The 20,341-nt window shown below is 45.3% G+C and overlaps 1 protein-coding gene across 2 annotated transcripts; it reads right to left on the bottom strand.

Annotated features, from left to right (window-relative positions):
• Window positions 1–1,105: 1,105 nt before the first annotated feature.
• DDX27 (DEAD-box helicase 27) lies at window positions 1,106–20,294 on the bottom strand. 2 transcript variants are annotated; one of them, XM_038572567.1, is made up of 22 exons: window positions 20,121–20,294; window positions 18,453–18,599; window positions 15,962–16,021; window positions 15,551–15,713; window positions 14,974–15,017; window positions 14,763–14,849; window positions 14,057–14,162; window positions 12,044–12,217; window positions 11,239–11,389; window positions 9,303–9,402; window positions 8,995–9,136; window positions 8,382–8,570; window positions 7,961–8,114; window positions 7,019–7,100; window positions 6,745–6,922; window positions 5,477–5,583; window positions 5,170–5,278; window positions 2,784–2,878; window positions 2,566–2,689; window positions 1,952–2,039; window positions 1,335–1,409; window positions 1,106–1,208 (listed from the first exon to the last, which is right to left on the bottom strand). In XM_038572567.1, the coding sequence occupies exons 1-22, from the start codon at window positions 20,211–20,213 to the stop codon at window positions 1,190–1,192; spliced, it is 2,487 nt and encodes an 828-aa protein (XP_038428495.1). In that variant the 5' UTR covers window positions 20,214–20,294; the 3' UTR covers window positions 1,106–1,189. The 2 variants fall into 2 exon arrangements, with proteins under 2 accessions (XP_038428495.1, XP_038428496.1); XM_038572568.1 differs by lacking the exon at window positions 8,382–8,570 and having other exon boundaries at window positions 20,121–20,292.
• Between the last annotated feature and the right edge of the window lie 47 nt (window positions 20,295–20,341).

Below are 20,341 nucleotides of genomic sequence, written 5' to 3'. Positions count from 1 at the left end.
CACATGCATACATATGAGGAGTTTGAACCATACTCCATCATGCAGGTGTGCCATTATTTAACTGGAATGTAACCCTTTGTTGGTGACTGGTAGGTGCAGCCTAAATGAATAGCTTTGAATACATTCTTTTAATGTCAAGGGTATGTGTTACTGGATAACTATTATAATTTTTGAGCTGGTGGGGGGAGGTATATGTTCTTGAAATTATATAGGAATACAAACATACAATTTTTTCAAGGGATATCCCCTAGCTTTCATCTGATTTTCAAAGGAACCTATGATTCAGAAAGGATGAGAACCACCACTCTACAGGGTAAAAGCTGTTTTTTGTAACAAGGAGCTAATTTATCTGGGATCCCTCTGTCCCGTTTTGAGCTTCCATCTTCAGTAGCACCTCCACAGCACAGTTGGTCAGAGTACAGGTTTAGACCCTGGTTTCGAAAACTTGAACTCCCAACAGTGTAACCTTGGAAAGTTAACACCATCTTTCTCCAAGCCTCTGTTTCTTTATCTGCAAAATGGGAATGACTACCTCTCCCACAGGGGGTAGTGAATTTAATGAGACAGCACACAGTACACAGTACCAGAATGTCTGGTCCATGGCTGATGCTGTGGAGGATACCTTTCAGTTCTAGGACGGGCATTAAAAGAACTTCTAGCAAGAACTTCCTCCATATCCAAGCATAAAGATGCACTGGTAGTAGATGGGGTAGACTGCTGTTGAGGGAAGAGAGGAATAAAATACACAATTCAGATTGGTCTATTCTCCCTCCCAAAATATACTTCCATTTGGTTGGGGTTTTTTTTGTTTGTTTTAGTTTCATTTATATAATCCCTATACCCAACATGGGGCTCAAACACTCAACCCCAAGATCAGATGCCTCTCTGAGCCTGCCAGGCACTCCCCATTTGTTATCTTCTTCATATGAAAGTTAATCAGCAAGAAGTGAGCCTTGGCTGACTCACAGGGATGCTTAGGGATTAATTCCGCATACCACCACCACTCCCTAACCAATGCTAAGTGCGGAGCCTGATGCTCTTTTTTTTTTAATGCACAAATGACATAGACTTTACATTAAATTTTTTTTTTTTTTTTTTTTTTTTTTTACAAATGGAAGAGACCAAGCCAGGATGACTTCCCACAAGGAAGGGATCTAAGGGCTGCCCCACAAACTTCAGGCCACCACAGCTACTTCTTTCTCTTGTACCTATGAAGAGAATACACAGAGTAAAGACCAACTCCTGAAGCCAGGAAGAGGAAGGAGGAACTTTCCCATGAAAGATCCAATCCCAAACAGGCACAATCTTAGGTCCTGCAAAATGGCAAACATTACCTGGATTTAGACTTAAAGTTTCCTCCTCGTCTCTGGTGGGGCAGGCCCAACTGTTTCCTTTCTTCAAAAGAGGGGCTGCAGGTGAAAAGATGAGACACTGAAATGACAGCTAGATGGACAATGTCCCCCTGCCACCCCCACCCAGCTCCCATATGAAGCAGGAGCATCACTGAGGTACCCTCTTCAGGGCCATAAGTTCTAAGTCTGGTGTTTCCACCTGATAATAGGAGATTGTGGAAGTCAGGGCCCAGCCCTAAAAAAAGACTAGAAGCATTGTCTAGCCCCACCCTAACCCCAGCCCAGATGTTGCGGGCAGTAGGAGGTGTAACACATTCAAGAGTAACTCAGGATCTTTTGCCATTCTAGCTTTCCTGAGGGAAAGGTCTATTTCTGAATCAAAATGTACCATTTCACCTCCAAGGCAGGAGGGCCTGAACACTCTCCTCGTATTCTCACCCTGGGATCCAGAGATGGGCTTAGCTGGGGGTAAGGGGTCAGACAGGAACCCTTAAAATTATAAAGCTACAAGTATATGAGAATTGAAAGTGCAGAAGGAGGAAGAAGGTATACAGCTTTGATCAAAATACAAAGAGCCCCATGATGACTTAAAATCCTACCCAGCTCGATACTGTTTCAGGGCCTTCCTGCTTGTGTTGGTAAGTTCTTCATCAAATACAGATTTATTCACCTGCTTTTGTTTCTTGGCTGTGCACAAAAAGAAAGAGTTAGATAGGTCCTCTTTGGGCCAAGCTCCTAAATCCTATCTGTAAGCTCAGGGTAATGGTTTCGGGTTCAGTGGATGCTCTGGCCTGATAATTTACTGACATGGAAACAAGACATTGGATCCTAGCAGAAAAGGGATGAATTCAGAAGTGGCAGGTGTGATGAACCACTCCAAAGGATGACTGCAGAGTCCCAAAGCGAAAACAACTGAAACGTGAAACGGGCTGAAGACCAACTTGACTTCTTTCTACCCTGACCCACTCTTCCAAAGAGCAGTTTGTAAGACTAGGCTCCACAGTCAGAAAGGCCTAGGTTCCAGATCCTAGCTTTCCCCACTAACCGTGGGGTCACTTCACCACTTGAGAACCCCAAAACAGCTGTCTGTACTGGTACACACTCATTACTCAATATGGGCTCTTACTATTGAGTTTTCTCTCTAACCACAAGCAAACAAGAAGTTTCAGGGAGAACCTTCCTACCAGCTCCCATTGGCTCCCCATCTGCCTACCGGGGCCTCTTGCTGGCTCCTCCTCAGGCATTGCTCGGGCCCTCTTGGCTCTGCGATTCCTCTTGGCCAGCCGCTCAGCAAACATCTGTGCCTTGAGGATTTCAAACTGGGACCTTTCCTCTGCCTGGAAAAAAGGATGATGTGAGTATTCAACAGACCAAGAAGACCTGACCCAAGCCACTGGACAGGTACCCAGCTCCAGAGGGAAAGCCACTCACTGTCATCTCCCCCTTTTTCTTGGCATCCTTCATAAACTTCTTTCTCTTCTTCTTTCCTCTTAAGGCCAAGTCAAACTCCTGCAGAGCTTTGGCAACTAGGATGAGGAGAGAGTAAAAGATTTCAGGTACCATTTTATACCTTTTTTTTAAATGAAGTAGACCATATTTGAAATTAGTACATGAGATCTCCACAAATGAGAAGCAACAAATCACATCCTCTGCTGGTGGTTACCTCCATCTTACTGACATTTCTATTTCTCAATTTCACTATTTCTTGATTAATCCATTTGAAATATTTGTTATCTACCTCCTGCTGTGAAAGATGATTTGGTTCACTTACACTCCCAGACCTTCCTGCCATAGAGTTATAACTATGTTTAATACAGAAATTTCACGTATGCACCCTTTTTGTTCCATCAGATACAGGCAGTATTTTTTTTTTTTTTTTTTAAGATTTTAGTTTTTTAATCATGACAGAGAGAGGGAGAGGCAGACACAGGCAGAGGAAGAAGCAGGCTCCATGCAGAGAGCCTCACGTGGGACTTGATCCCGGGACTCCAGGATCACACCCTGGGCTGAAGGCGGCACCAAACTGCTGGACCATCGGGGCTGCCCACAGGCAGTATTTCTTAAATGGCTGGTACAACCTTATTGGAGGGTAATTTTGCACTCCCTAACAAAATAATAAATCCACATATCCTCTGACCTATAATTTCACTTTCAAGGATTTTCCTGCAAATCAAATACATTTGCTTAATTGTGAAAGGACATTTGTACAGTTACTCACTACATGTTTAAAATAGCAAAAGAGGGATCCCTGAGTAGCGCAGCGGTTTAGCGCCTGCCTTTGGCCCAGGGCGCGATCCTGGAGACCCGGGATCGAATCCCACGTCGGGCTCCCGGTGCATGGAGCCTGCTTCTCCCTCTGCCCCTCTCTCTCTCTTTCTCTCTCTATCATAAATAAATAAAAAATAAAATAAAATAAAATAGCAAAAGATTACAAACAATTTCAATGTCCCTCAACAGGGAATTAATTAAATATATTATAATCTATCCACATGATGGAAAACCATGCAGCCATTTAAAAAAAAAAAAGGCAGCTACTGTATGTGCCTGTATAAAATCTAAACTACAAAATTAACTGGGAAAAAAAGTGTAGAAAAATGTGAATTTGTGTGATAAGAGGGAGGTGGGGAAGGCAAAGAATACACATATATTTTCCTGACCTACTTCTTTTTAAATTGTGGCAAAATAGAACATAAAATTTGCCATTTTATCAATTCTTTTTTATATTTATTTATTTGAGAGAGGAAATGTGGGCACACACAGGGGTGGGGCAGAGGCAGGGACAGTCTAAAGCATGCTCAATGCTAAGTGTGGAACCTGATGCTGGGCTCAATCCCATGACCTTGAGATCATGTCTTTTTTTTTTTTTTTAAGATTTTATTTATTTATTTATTTATGATAGAGAGAGAGAGAGAGAGAGAGAGAGGCAGAGACACAGGAGGAGGGAGAAGCAGGCTCATGCAGGAGCCTGATGTGGGACTCGATCCCAGGTCTCCAGGATCAGGCCAAGGGCTGCAGGGCGGCGCTAAACCGCTACGCCACTGGGGCTGCCCTTGAGATCATGTCCTGAGCCTAAAACGAGATTTGGGCATTTACCTGACCACACCACCCAGGAGCCCCATACCCATTCTTAAGTACACAATTCAAGAGCATTAATTACATGCACAATATTGCACAACCATCACCGTGACCAGTTTCTGTAACAACTTCATCATCCCCAAACAGCAGCTCTGTAACCATTCCTAACTCTCTCCCCACAACCCCTGGTAATCTCTATTCTAATTTCTGCATCAATAGATTTGCCTCATTTAAATAGAATCATAGGGATCCCTGGGTGGCCCAGGAGTTTGGCACCTGCCTTTGGCCCAGGGCGCGATCCTGGAGACCCAGGATCGAGTCCCACATCGGGCTCCCGGTGCATGGAGCCTGCTTCTCCCTCTGCCTGTGTCTCTGCCTCTCTCTCTCTCTGTGACTATCATAAAAAAAAAAAAATAAATAAATAAATAAATAGAATCATAAATACTTGTCTGCTTGTGTCTGGATCACTTCATTTTGGTTCAGGCTTGCAGCACGTATCAACTTCATCATGGCTAAACCATATTCTATAATATGTGCATGCCACATTTTGTTGATCCATTCATCTACTGACAGGGGTCACTTCCATCCCTTGGCTACTATGAATAATGCTTCAGTGGTCACTGGCATACAAGTGCGCATCTGAGTCCCTATTCTGTTTTTTTCTGGGAACAGACCTAGCGTGCCCTTACTGGGTTCTATGAGAATTGTGTGTTCAGTTTTTTGAGGGACCTCTCCAACATACTTTTTTCCTTCTTCCTCTCTTCCTTGGTCTGGAACCAGCTTCTCTCAGGCTCATGGTTTGAGGCCTCCTTCCCCTTCTCTCTCTCAAGGAGCCGTTTTGCTGTGTTGATCTGTGGAGACAGCAAAAGATCAGCTCCATCTGATAATATGTAACCTGACAGCTGCAGGAAGGCACTGCCTACAAAGGTCTGGGGCTCTGAGGACATGCCTGGTGTGGACACCACACTTTGGCAGGGCAGAACTGGCAGGCACTGTGCGGCCTGCTTCCAGACCAGCCCGGTGGGCCCTAGCCCTCCGTGCAGCCCCACCTGGGCTTCTGACTGCTGCAGCTCTTTTTCCTCGGCCTCTAGCTGCAGAACTGCATACACATCCTTCTCCATCTTCTCAATCTTGTCCCGGAATTTAAGGATGACATCTCAAGGGAAGAGAACAATTTTTTTAAATTAGGATAAACTTTGTGTGACTGATAAGAATAATATAGATGTATATTTAGTGACAACAGAAAATTTGGGGTTTTTTGTGGATGACTTATCTGCTTCACAACACCTCCCACCCTATCCCACCCAAAGAGCCTGCTGCTCTTGGAATAAATTCTAAACTCCTAAGTGTGGCCCCTGCCTACCTTTCTGAGCCTCTATCTCTGCCTTGCTCACCATGCCCTGAGCCCTCCCTGGCTCTTCCTTCACTTTGACTCACACACCACGTCTGCTCCTGACTCAGAGGCCTTGCCCTGGTTTTCTCTGCTTGGCACACTCTGTCTGCAGACCACTCACGGCTGCCTCATTCTTATCCAGGACTCAGCTCAAGTGCCATCTGTTCAGAGGCCTTTCCTATACAGCTTTTGAAAGCAGCGTCTCTCCTCCTGTCATTCTGGATCACATCTACTACCTTTATTGTCTTTTTTCCACCAGAGTCTCAGTTGTTTTGCTTCCTGCTATATCCCTAATACCTAGGATAGAATAAACAGTACTGGGCACTTGGTAGTCAGCTGATGGAATGAATTAAGTAAAAATGAAAAAAAAAAAAAGAAAAAAGATATTTATGAACAGAATAAAGATCTCAAAGGATATATGTGCATAAATGCTAACAGTGGTGAGCTCTCCCACATGCAATTATATTTTGGCTTTCATTTACTAATCACTAATACTGGATATATATTATTTTTATAATTATAAAAAACAATTTTTAAAAAAGATGTGCTTTAAAGGACCCCTACAGATGAGAGGAAAATGAATGAAAGATATCTAAAACAAGTAAACGCTGACTTCTGCCCTCTACTGAAAGGAAGGGGGTGGTGATTAATAGGGATTTTGCCTCAGAAGAAGCCTTCTCTTCCCAAAGGTTGGAAAATAATCTGTGAGTGAAGCACTTGAGACACAAGTCTGTCACCGTTCCCTCTCACACAGAGAGAGACTGAAGACCATAGGGGCATGGTGAGACCGACCCAGGGACACTAAGCAAGGAAGTGGCAAGACTGGAGTTCAAATCCAGCTCCTGACTACTCCAACCTATCACCCTCTGCTCCTGGCTCTGTCCCACCCCAACCACTCAGAGCTGCTGCAATGTGCCTGCTCACCCTGGGGAAGTATCCGGGCCTTAACAGGGGCTTTGGCGGCTTTTACGATCTCCTTCAGCATCTTCCGCTCCTCTTCTCCCACCAGAGACACCGAGCGCCCAGCCCTACCAGCCCGAGCTGTTCGCCCCACCCGGTGGACATAATGCTTGATGGTGTTGGGCATCGTGAAGTTAATTACCTAGAAGGTCAAAGTCAGACCTGGGAGTTGCAGGGACATGGACACAAGAAGGCAAAAAGACTCCCACCAAAAGTTCAAGGAAGATGGGCTGCTCACCGTTTTGACCCCTTCAATGTCAAGTCCACGGGCTGCCACATCTGTGGCCACAAGGATGTCAATCTGTTCGTCCTTAAAGCGCCTGGAAATAGCCACAAACAGATGTTCACCTGGGTACTCAACCCCAAAAATGCTCCGTAGGAGCCTGAGCCAGCAGAGAAAACACAAATCCTTGTGGAGTCAAGCAGGAGCATACAGATTGTCATAGTGATAATCTAAATGAGATCCTAAACATCAGACCATCTAATAGCTACACAACACCTTAAACATCCTGTAATGTTTGTAGGACAAACATAGTTTGGTTTATACTACTTCAGCCTCAACTCCTACAAATATGAAAGTTCAGGAACCACAGAGCTAGATGGAAGGGAGTAGTCTATGCAAATGTCTCAGCATTCAAAGCAGCCTTTCCTTAAAAAAACAAAAAACAAAAATCTTTCAGCTGCCTATGATGAATGCAGATAGATGGAGAATTCTAAAAGGTCCCTCCTGGTCTACCAGCAGGACTCTATTCCATGAGAATTAAACAAGAAAACATGGAAAACACAGGACTCTGCCAAGTAAATGCTCAGGAAATAGTAGCTGGCTTTGATTTCTAATCTCGTTCCATCACCCTAGGTATGTCCCTTGCTCTGGAAAAGCTACAGAGAACAGAACATGTGCTGTGTCTTCCCAAGTCAGAATTTCTTGCTACGGCCCCACTCAGTGGCTCCAATACTCGAGCCCTGGGGCATGAGTGTCATCTTCTGCAAGACTACGAGGAATTCTGAAGGTACCTAAGACATAAACTTATAGCAGCTGGGACTAAAATCTTTAAAGTGGGGAACCACCATCTGCATCCCCTGCAATTGCTCTAACATAACCTCTGAGTGGTATCTTCCCTCCCAATGAGGGGAGCCCTCTCTGAAGGATGGGTGGGAGCCTCAGCCCCCTGAAGTTTACCGGAGGGCCTCTAGCCGCTGCGTCTGGGACAGGTTGCCATGGAGCTCGCCAACCTGCAGCCCCATGAGCCCCAGAAGGATGTGCATGCGGTGGGCCTGCTTCTTGGTCTGGGTGAACAGCATCACATGGTCAGTGAAGGTTCTTGTCAGAAGAGCTAGAGGGGAGAGAAGAGTGAGCTGGAAGTCACCTCCAGTACATATTCCCTCCCCACCTGTGAAGTGGCTGCTATGCCTGGCACTGGGGGAGATAGGCAAGGTCCCTGCCTTTTAAGGCTCACATTCCAGGGCAGAGAAGACAAGCCAATTCCCAATTCCCAAGGGTGATAAATGCTGTGAGACAGTGAAGGGAAGATGGGGAGGCAGCTTTAGAGATGGCCTCTCTAAAGACATGTTAGGCTGAATGACAGAGCAGGCTCACTCACAAGATTTGGGGGAAGATTTCAGGCAGAGGAAGGAGCAAATGTGAAGGCCCCGAGGCAGGACAAGCTTGGTAGGTCTGAGACAATATAAACAGGAGAGTATGGCAGGGCACCAAAGCTGAAGACTCCAGGCAGGCAGGGGCCAGGTCCCAGAGGGCTGTACAGGACTCACTGGGGAGTGTGGACTGTGGTCTGAGAACAATGGGAGACACTCGACAGTAAATGGAAAGGTAACATGAGTGAATGTTCACTTGTAAATGATCGTTTTCAATGATCTGTAGTGTGAACAACTGGTTACCAAGGACAAGAGTGGGAGAAGAGCCAAGTACAAGGCCACTGCAGTATTCAGGCAGGAAAGGCAGCAGCTTGAACCAAATGCAAGAGGGGGAAGTGGCTGGGCATTCAGCAGGACCTAAGGAGGACTGGACAATGGTAGGGAGATAAGCAGACAGAAGAAATGGCCAAAGTGGCAGAGTACATTAACGGCAGTACCACGCAACACGTCAGGGGAGCCTGACAGAAGAGGTACCAGGCAACACCCAGCCACTTGAGTGGGCCATCCATGAGGCCAAGGGAGTCCAGCAGGCCCCTGCCCAGTCCCTCCCTGGGCTTTCACCTGCCACAATGGCTTCCCGGTCCCCTTCCCGATTCGGCCGGATCCGGACAAACTCCTGCCGCAGGAACGGGGCCACATCTGTGTTGCTATTCACAAATATTCGGACAGGATTCTTCAAGGAAACAGAAGCCAGATCTTTTACCTGCCCAGCACAAACACAGGATGCTGCTCACTGGCCTGCCAGGAGACGGTACGGAGTGGGGGTGGAGGCAAGCCATACTTGCCCTAGATCACCCCCTGCAGCCCAGCCTGGGTCCTCTGCATCCCTCCATTCATTCACCCCACCAAGCAGAATTCCTGTGGCCCACCTCATCTGTCATGGTGGCTGAGAAGAGCATGGTCTGGCGGTGGTGGGAACATATCCGGATGATCTCCTTCATCTGTTCTTCAAAGTACTCATCCAGCATCCTGACGAGCAGGGAGAGGGAATCAAGAGAAATGGACTGAGCTTGCATCTGTCACAATCATAGGCAGAAAACATGAGACAAGCCGAAGTTCTGATGTTGTAACTGGTTATGTCTCAGGCTCATTTATTTATTTATGTGTTAATATTGTAGTTTACCCTTCCACCAAGATTCATCAGAAACTAGCATTTGGCCACATTTCCTGTATCTTTTTTTTTTTTTCTTTTGCTAAACTATATACAAATAAGTTGCAAACATCACAACACCTTACCCCTATTTCAGCACACCTTGTAAACTTTTTTTTTTTTTTAAGATTTTATTTATTTATTCATGAAAGACCACAGAGAGAGAGAGAGAGAGGCAGAGACACAGGCAGAGGGAGAATCAGGCTCCATGCAGGGAGCCCAAAGTGCAATTCGATCCGGGGATCTCCAGGATCATGCCCTGGGCTGAAGGCGGTGCTAAACCGCTGAGCCACCTGGGCTGCCCTCAGCACACCTTCTACATAACCACATCATCACACTCAAAACATTTAAGTGTCTGAGTAATACTTGAAGTACAAGTCCAAATTCAAATATCCCTAACTATCCCCAAAATGTCATCTTATAGCTAAATTTTGTTTTAATCCAGGAAACCAAAATTCCTATGCTTTAGTCCCCCTTGAGCTAGAGAAGTCTCCTCAATCTTTTCCACATCCTGTCTGCTTATTTTCCAGGGAAAGGATTCATAAGAACGTGCAGAGGTGCAGTTGTATCAGGAGATGGAGACCATCCGTTTGGCCCAGTTCCACTGAACTGAGTTTGAGCACATGGTAAGGTGGTATCTACCAATTCTCTTCACTATAAAGGAATCTTTTTCTCCTTGTAGGTAATATTACTCAGTAGGTTTACTTTGACTGCAATTTGTTCAGCTGACCAACCTGCATTTCGTTATCATGTTCCTTGATCTCCTTTTTTTTTTAATTTTTTTTTAAATTTATTTATGATAGTCAGAGAGAGAGAGAGAGGCAGAGACACAGGCAGAGGGAGAAGCAGGCCCCATGCACCGGGAGCCCGACGTGGGATTCGATCCCGGGTCTCCAGGATCGCGCCCTGGGCCAAAGGCAGGCGCCAAACCGCTGCGCCACCCAGGGATCCCTGTTCCTTGATCTCCTTAATAGGAAACGTCCACAACCTTTCTTGGTCGTCTGTGATATTAACATTTTTTAAAGAATATAATTCCTTTCCCCTTAAAACCTAAATCAGACCATGTTCCCTTTGCTCAAAATATCTCCTTTACCTCCGTCAGGACTCAAGAATGGTTCATTTGCTCTGGGGGAATCAGTTAATTCCACACTTACTGAGCATGTGCTAGACACTAGACACAACCCTGGGCACAGAGCAGCAAGCAACAAAGCTAGCCCTTCACAAATATGTTCCAGGGGAGAGGAGGGACACAAACACCACAGAAGCATTCAAGTGACAATGAAGGAGGTTGGAGAGGCATAGTACCTCAGAGAAAGGAAAGGAGGAAGTGTTATAGACAGTGAGGGTAGGGATTACTTAAAAAATTTTTTAATCTTAAAAAAAAAAAAAGAATCTAAATAATATTTCCAAATCTCAGGAGGTGGCAGAGCCAGAATTGGATCTACCCTCCCTCTTAACCATCACATTACAGAGACAGAAAAAAAGCAGGATAATCCAGACCAATGATAAACAGAGGTCCAAGTGTGAGCTGCTGAACTGGCATCATACAAATGGCTATGGCAAGATTGATGTAGAATAATGCAGTGGCAGGTTCTCTTCTACGGTGTGGCCCACAGGACCCCAGAGCACTGGGGGCCCTGCCACTTCAGGTATACCTGTCAGCCTCATCCAGGATGAGCACCTCAATACTGCTCAGGTGGAAGGAAGGACAGTTGTGGAGATGATCGATGAGCCGGCCTGGGGTGGCAATGAGGATGTCAGGCGCTGCTCTAAGAGCTGCTTCCTGAGACTTCACATCCAGGCCTCCTGCAGAGAAAAGCCCCGCCAGGTGGCTGATTCAGTCAGCTGTTCAACAGCACGGACTGGGCCCTGCCACCTGCCACATCCCATGCCAGATGCAGGGGAAACAGCAGAGAACAAGACTCACAGAGGCCCTGCTTAGGAAGATTTTACACGATATTGGGATAGACAGATTATTTCATCACAACTGTTCTAAGTGTAAAAAAAGATTACACGAAGGCACTTCAGAACAGAAGGATTCAGACACACAGGACCAACAGAAGCAGCTATGAAAGCAAATCACTTCTCCATCACCTTTGCCTTCCCACTGCATGGGGAGGTTCCATGAAGGTTAAAGAATAGTATCGTGGAACATCATTAGAAAAATTCTGCCCCGGATGATACCTGATTCTTTATTTATACACAACACAAGCGACATTCTAAATTTGTTCAGTACCAAGAAAATATTTTTGCTCTGAATTTTGAAGTTTCATTTTTTTTACGGCTGGTTAAATCACTGTTAAACCTCTCCTCTCCCCCAACTCTCTACTCTGAAAACACCTCATCTGATTTTTCAGTAAGTTTAATCACAGGAAGGCTTTCCTGGCACTGTTATCCTCAGATGGTGGAGCACACCCACCCTCCACCACTTCAGTCTCCCAGGGGCTGCCAGACACTCACCCACGGCCAGGCAGGTGGTGATGTTGCAGAACTGAGCCAGCTGCTTGGTGACAGAGTGCACCTGGATGCCCAGTTCTCGGGTGGGAACCAGCACGAGCACACGGGTGACAGGAGACTGGCGGGGTTTGTAGATCAGACGCTCCAGGACAGGCAGGGCAAAAGCAGCAGTTTTACCTGGAGGGAAAGGCAGTAGGAAACAGTGACAGGGGCTTCAGTCCCTTCAAGGTTTGAGTTTTCACTTGAAGCCAAAAAACATACATATCTGCTCAGGGGGAAATGAAGCAATGTTTTTTTTTCCATTAAAGCTTTTCTTATGCTTTTAAAACCACAGGGTCAATGTAAAAACTCTGAGAAGTACAAAGAAATATGAAAATAATAAAAATCATCCACAATGCAGCCAACCAGAAATAAACACGAACATAATGGTATCTGTATTACCAATATTTTTCTTAATAGATAGAAATATACAAATGAAAGATGTAATACAAGTAACACTATATATTCTGTTCAGTAATCTCCCTTCAGAAAAACCATAACAGAGGCACATGGCTGGCTTAGTTGACAGAGCATGCAGTTCTTGATCTTAGGGTTGTGAGTTTGAGCTTAGGTTTGAGTTAAGCATTGGGTGTAGAGATTACTTAAAAAAAAAAATTCCTGCTTCTTTAAATATTCTTTAATTTTTAATAGTTTATAATATTCTATCATGTGACTTTCTACTCCATAATTAACTGTACTCATATACAACACCATGATGAACATCTGTTTCACAAAATCTATTCCTACTGTGGCACCTGGGTGATGGTTGGTTGGTTGGGTGTCTGACTTGATTTTGGATCAGGTCATGATCTCAAAGTCATGGAATCAAGCCCCACATTAGGCTGTCTACTCTCATCAGGGAGTCTGATAAGGATTCTTTCTTTCCTGCTCCCTCTCTGCCCCCTCCTTAAATTAAAAAAAAAAAAAAAAAAAAAAAGACACTTTACTCCTATTATGGCAGGAAGAGGACATGGTCATAGAGACATCCAATTCAGATAGTTTCAGGTCACAGATTTCAGGGGGGTCTCATGAAGTTCATCTTTATTTATACATAAACCCCAGTCATAGGAGTAAAGATTTTATGAAAGGAATATTCACAACATTGTATATTAGTACAATTAATTATAGAATAGAAATAGTTACATAATAAAATACTATACAACCATTTTTAAAAAGCGAAGAGCATTTAAAGAAATATGAAAATAGGGATCCCTGGATGGCGCAGCGGTTTGGTGCCTGCCTTTGGCCCAGGGCGCGATCCTGGAGATCCGGGATCGAATCCCACGTCAGGCTCCCGGTGCATGGAGCCTGCTTCTCCCTCTGCCTGTGTCTCTGCCTCTCTCTCTCTCACTGTGTGCCTATCATGAATAAATAAAAATTTAAAAAAAATAAAAATAAAAATAAATATGAAAATATATGTTGAGATTTTTTTTTAAGATTTTGTATTTATTTATTCACGAGAGATACAGAGACAGAGGCAAAGATACAGGCAGAGGGAGAAGCAGGCTCCATGCAGGCAGCCTGATGTGGGACTCAATCCCAGGTCTCCAGGATCATGTCCTGAGCCAAAGGCAGATGCTCAACCATTGAGCCACCCAGGCGTCCCTATGTTGAGGTTTTTTAAAAAAGAAATTAATAGGGACGCCTGGGTGGCTCAGCAGTTGGGTGCCTGCCTTCGGCCCAGGGCATGATACTGGAGTCCTGGGATCGAGTCCCACTTTGGGCTCCCTGCATGGAGCCTGCTTCTCTCTCTGCCTGTGTCTGTGCTTCTCTCTCTGCCTGTGTCTCTGCCTCTCTCTCTCTCTCTGTGTCTCTCATGAATAAATAAAAATATTTTTAAAAAATAAATTAACAGAATATATAATGTTATTGCATTATAATTTATACTTGCATATTTAACAAAGTGGGCCTTGGGTAAATCAACACCCTCCTCCTGCCTCCTCCTCTCCCCTTCTCCCAAGTCACTATCCTTTTTACCTGTCCCAGTGGCTGCACAGGCACAGATATCCTTCCCCAACAGACCCACAGGTATGCATGCCTTCTGGATTGGGGTGGGCTGTTTGAAGCCCATGGCTGTAATGGCCTGAAGAGAAAAAAGACAGGGTTAGACAGGAAGGGGAGGAGTTGTCTCAGCATGAAACAAACACATCAGGTTTCCAAACTATGTGGTAGACCTGTTCTAGGCATTGAGATACAGCAGTGAACCAAAAAAATAAAAACCCTGCTCTTGACAATCTTACAATCTGGGAAGAAAAAAGACCAAAAACCATCATGTGCTGTATGGAGAAAACCACAGCAGTCAAGGGTGCCAGAGATGAGTACAGTTTACAGTAGGGTCAGCGAAAGTCTCACTGAACAGAGGATACTGAGTAGATCCCTGAAAGAGGTGAGGAACACCCCAACCATATTACTGGAAAAACATTCCAGGCAGAGGGGACAATAAGTGCGAAGGCCCTGAAGAAGAAAATGCCTCACCTGTTTAAGGGCCAGGGAGGAGGCCAATGTGGCCAGAACAGAATGAGTGCTAGGAGACACCACCAGAGTAGATCAGAACTTTTTAAGAGGGTTCTCTGGCAGCTGTGTGGACAACAGAATTTAGGGAGGCAAAGAGCCCAGTTTGGGGCAGGGAGCCTAGTTAAGGGGTGACTGCAATAATCCCATGGTTGCCAAAAGAAGCCACTACCTTCAGAAGAGGGCGGGAAAGGTTCATGTCCTGGAATGAGAGGTTTTCATCATACTGAGATGCATCTTCAAAAAATCCTCCTGTTTCCTACACGAGGAAATCAAAGACAGAATGCGAATTCAGCAAAACAGGACCCAGGAAAATAACTGGCCTTAAAATCCTGTCAGGTTGCAAAAACACGTCGCATGCTGCTTTCCATGCTCATGCTCACCTGTCCTTTCTTCTTCTTCTTCCGCTCCTTTACTTTGAGTGTATCTGTGGAGAAAAACAGGGCTTGTACTTACTGGAGTATTTATAATCTGCGAGACGCTGTCCTAAGTGCTTTCTGTGGATACCTCACCAAAACCACACAACAGCTTGAGGGAGCTACTGTCAGTATTCTCATTTGACAGTGAAGACACTGTGCAGCAAGCTCGGAAAGTTCCAGAAACCAGGCTCTCAACCACTGTACATATCATCATGCATGTGCCCTCATTTCTGCAAGAAATATTTATGGAGCACCTGCTACATGGCTGGGCCCATCTGAGGTGGGATGTGGGGGACCTATCATCCCAAATAAGTCTGAATCTTAGAGATGCCAGCAGCTACATGGGGCAGGACGATATGGGTACAGTCTGCCTGCAAAGAAGAACAACCCTAACACAAGCCCAAGAGAAAGAGAAGCTAGGAGTTCCATATGGAGATCTTAAATGTGACCATGTAGCAGAACATAGGAAATCCTACAAAGGAAAGGAGGACTCTTTCCAATCTCCTGCCTCTGTTTCTGATAGCACCTCTGTAGCACCCACCTGCTTTGGTGAGGATGTTCTCATCAGCTGACGAGTAATCAGTCTCTGAGTCTTCATCTTCTGGACCTTCCTCATCTTTCCCTTCATGGTCTTCCTGCTCCTCCAGTTCAGAGCCTTCCTTTGCTTCTTTCTCCTCGGACTTCCCAGACTTGGCTTCTTTATCCTGGAGAAAATATATAATAAAGCAAGGCAACTACAGACTTCAAGAAATCCAGAACCTCTGAAGAGCAACACTATGCTCTCCAGCTGGGGAAGAATGCTATGTGGACTCTCAGTGATTATTAACAACAGATACAGAGAAGCCTGTCTGCACCGCCGCACTCCAATTCAGACTGAAAGAAAAATGGTGGGGCCACTTGGAGGGCAAAGCTTGGGGCTTTCTGCAGGGCAGTACCTGCTTTGCTTTCTCACCTCTGTTTTCCTTTTCTTGCGAACTTTCTCAATCTTCTCATCTAATGTGGTGGCTGCCCTCTGCAGATTAAAATAGATGAATAAGAAACATATATGGGAAAGAGACAAGGGTTTCTGTGAGGGTTGGTTCTCTAGTGTTAATATAGAAGAGGCTTGTCTATCCTTGGACAGATTAACCAAACAATAGATCATTCACTACAACGATAAAACAACATAACAAACAGGTGTGAAAAATCTTTACCTGGAACCTGGAACATCCACATTTCAGTTCAGAAAGTGTTTACTATTTAGAAGAATATAATTAGCAAGAGATGTCACATTTATATCTGAATGCTACTTCCCCTTATCAATCAGACAAAATGGAGCCTATCGGTTAAATTCTAAAATCAAAGCAGATTCAGGTAGCAATGCTGGATACCGCTAAAACTTTAGAAAGAGAAAGTAATGGCAGGCCTCCTTTACATATGCTCAAAGCATCCTGAACTGCCACGGTATTTCCACAATTATAATTAACTGTGTCATTACTTATCTTCTACCCTGCTGGACTGTAAGTGTTATAAGACCACGTCTTTAGTTACAGGGGGTCTATATGCCAGGACCTGGGAACAAATGTAACATTCATTCAGTGTACCTGGAGTGAACTTTCATCAAAACATGGCACAGGAAAACAAACACTTCATAATTAACTTGAAAAAGGAAAATTCCTCTGGCATCCTCTGAAAAAATACTGAAAGGGGGGAAAAAAATCACAAAGAAATCCTGTCCAGGGATGTCTGGGTGGCTCAGTGGTTAAACATCTGCCTACGGCTCAGATTATGATCCCAAGGTCCTGGGATAGAGGCCCACAATGGGTTCCCTGCAGGGAGCCTGCATATCCCTCTGCCTGTGTCTCTGCCTCAATCTCTGTGTCTCTCATGAATAAATAAAATCTTTTTTTTTTTTTTTTTAATAAATAAAATCCTAAAAAAAAAAGAAAGAAATCCTGTCCAGGTGACCGTGAAGAGGCAATGCTGGTTTATTTTCATCAGAACCACCCACAGAGTCTGGAGTAAATAGCTCTAAGCAGGCAGTATTTCTCTTTGAGGCCCATAGAATAGAAAATAATGTTGATGCATCTCCTAGATCGCTCACCAGATTCAAAGGAAAACATGGGATCTTGGCAAATAAGGTAGGCGACAGTGACATTTGTGGCAGCTTTTGCTATGCTGGGTGGGAACCAGGGACTCTAAACAGTGAGGCCACATGAGATCACCTGGCAAGTGACAGAATAACAGTATCCATGGGGCAAATCAAAAACACTACTACCAAGGGTACATGCTAGACTGTTTTGTTACAAACTAACGTAACCAAGGTTCCTCTCTAGTGTTTGTCTTTTTTTTTTTGTAAGATTTATTTTTATTTATTTATGATAGACATAGAAAGAGGCAGAGACAGAGGCAGAGGGAGAAGCAGGCTCCATGCCAGGAGCCCGACGCGGGACTTGATCCTGGGACTCCAGGATCGCGCCCTGGGCCAAAGGCAGGCGCGAAACCGCTGAGCCACCCAGGGATCCCCCCTCTCTAGTTTTTGAAACAGGAAGGAACACCTAAAAAAAAAAAAGACCATTTTAACATAGCTATGCCCATTATTTTTAAGTCAAACAATTTATATGTAATGTTTGGTATTCTAAAACTATCAGACCAGTATTATCTGATTTCCTCTAAAACTTTTTTTCCCACATTTTAGTGTGTATAATATCAGGAAAGGTCTCCCTTAATATATATATTGAAGTCCCCTCCTCCAGGAAAAGCTGTCATGGACATCTTCCAATGAAGGAAATAAGATATTTTTATTATTTCAAAATATCATCTGTAGGGGCACCTGGGTGGCTCAGTGGGTTAAGTGTCTGTCTTTGGCTTGGGTCATGATCCCAAGGCCCTGGCCCTGCTTTTCCCTCTCTCTTTGCCCCTCCCCTCACCCCACCCTCGTGCTTTTTCACTCTCTCTCAAATAAATATTTAAAAAAATATATCTGGAGATCAATTAACGTGTTTGTTTTTTTTGTTTTTTGTTTTTTTTTTTTAATTTTTATTTATTTATGATAGTCACAGAGAAAGAGAGAGAGAGGCGGAGACATAGGCAGAGGGAGAAGCAGGCTCCATGCACCAGGAGCCCGATATGGGATTCGATCCCGGGTCTCCAGGATCGCGCCCTGGGCCAAAGGCAGGCGCTAAACCATTGCGCCACCCAGGGATCCCAATTAACGTGTTTGTAACTAGTCTGTAATAAATCTATGTTGTAACATTTTACACTTTGGTTTTCATCAAGACTGGGGTTATTTGTGACTGCTTTTCCCCACTCCATCAAAACTACACCATATATTTCCAAGAATTCCAGCATTTGCTGCATGTAGGCAGATGGCAAAAAGCAGTGAGGTGAAATCCTGAAACCTACTGTCCAACCTCTTCAACAGCCCACGGCCTAGAACTGCCTATCACACTGTCTGTTCTCACCTTCTTCTTGAGCTGGCTCATGACATCAGCCATGGCCCAGCTGCCATCATATGCCCCCTCCTTCTCAGTGAAAACGAAGTCAGGGTTGAAATCGGCACTGCGGTTCTTCTGCAAGGCTTTCTGCTTTCTGCCCAGCACAACGGGCCCCTGGGAAGAGGAAGAAACAGGATGACTATGGTGTTGAAGTCAGAAAGAAACAGAACAGGAACCTCCAATTGTTGTGGGAGACTTAAATATGGATCTCTCAGTAAGTGACCGATTAAGCAAACAAAAAAATAAGCGTCTGCAGAAAATCTGAAAAGCACAATCAACAAGCTTCATTCCCATGAATATATAGGCAACCCTATACAGACCACTAGAAAGCATGAATTCTGAACAAACACGGAATAGGTACAAAAACTTATCACACAGGAGGCCTTTAAGCAAATCTTCAAAAGGTTTCAAAGAATATCATACAGACTCTTTTCTCTTTCGGCCATTCAACTACGTTAGGAAACAATGGCAAAAACGCATACAACTAAAAACAGGAAAGGAAGGAAGGCTAGTTGAATGAGACCTTCTGAGACTAGAAAGTGCTACACTGACTTTTTTTCCCCTCACTCAAGTTAAACAATCTGGTAAGAACTCTCACCCTAAAGTTTATTATTAGTAATGATCACATATCGTTTCTCAGGTACTAGCTGAACTATTGATAACTGTACAGCACTTCATATTTTGATTTTTCATCATTTGCCGTATTTTTGCTCCAGTCCTTTTTTACGATAGTTTTCCATTTGAGAAAGGAAAAGATCATTCTAGTTGCCAGATAGAGAATACACTGGGGTGAGGGCAAGAGAAAGGGCTGGAGCCCAGGTACCTTAGGATGCTGGGTGGCAGTGGCCTGGGCTAGGGTGGGCTAGGGGAAAGGGGGAGAAGTTAAAGAGAGATTCCCCAGCTAGCCTGCACAAAACTGGAGGAGAGTGAGAAGGAAAAAGCTGCCAAGGATGCCGCTTAGGTTTCTGGCTTCAGATGGAGCACTCTGGGAAGGTGAGAGAGACCCGGGTCCAGCTTTGGTGAAGCTGGATTCGTGGAGGCCATGGGACGCCGGGGTGGAGGTGTCTGTAGGCAGATGAGGCCACAGTGGGGCAAACACCTAGGCTGGATTTTTGTAGGGTGAGCATATTTTTCATGATACTGTTCCTTTTAATTGCCACACTGCTGAATGTCTGTAACGCTCCCACCGAGGATAAGCTTCAGGGGAGTGCTGTCCTTGCCCACCCTGCTCACTGCTGTGTCCCAGACGCTGAACAGTAGGTGCAGCCTACAGACACCTCCACCTGCATACCCGATGGCCTCCACGTCAGTAAATACTGGCTTAAGGAACGAACCCCTGATCAGGATCCACGACTGGCTTCGCCCCCCGGATCTCTATTCAACACCAGTTCAGTGAATCGGTACTGACTTCGCCAAGACGACACAGCATGTTACCGGCACAGGCGCGGAGGGGAAGAAAAGCTAGCGGCGAACAAGCTGAGGAAGACCTTGGGGTCACCTTCGCGGGACACTCGCCGGGCTGGCAGCAGGATGCTGCGGAGTTGGGGGCTGGGGCCCGAGGAATCACGGGGAAGGGGGGCAGTCACGGATATCCGACGGCACGCCGCCGCGCCCCCAACCCCGAGCGGCTCATACCTCCTCCTCCTCGTCCCCGGAGTCAGACTCAGGATGCCCCGGCACGTCGTCATCTTCGCCTATGGTCCCGATCAACCCCAGCTCCTCGAGCATGCTGCCGCAGCGCCACTTCCGGGAAGCAGCTCGCGCGCAGCCCGGCCCTTACTTTCCGACGGCCTCCTCGTCGTCACTGCGCATGTGCCAGCGACATCACTTCCGCTTGGGGCGGAACCTGCGGCTCT

This window comes from Canis lupus, chromosome 24 (assembly GCF_011100685.1).
Source record: "Canis lupus familiaris isolate Mischka breed German Shepherd chromosome 24, alternate assembly UU_Cfam_GSD_1.0, whole genome shotgun sequence".
Lineage (NCBI taxonomy): Eukaryota > Metazoa > Chordata > Mammalia > Carnivora > Canidae > Canis > Canis lupus.
The sequence above is the reverse complement of the archived record's forward strand: the minus strand, read 5'-3'. Positions and strand labels throughout refer to the sequence as shown.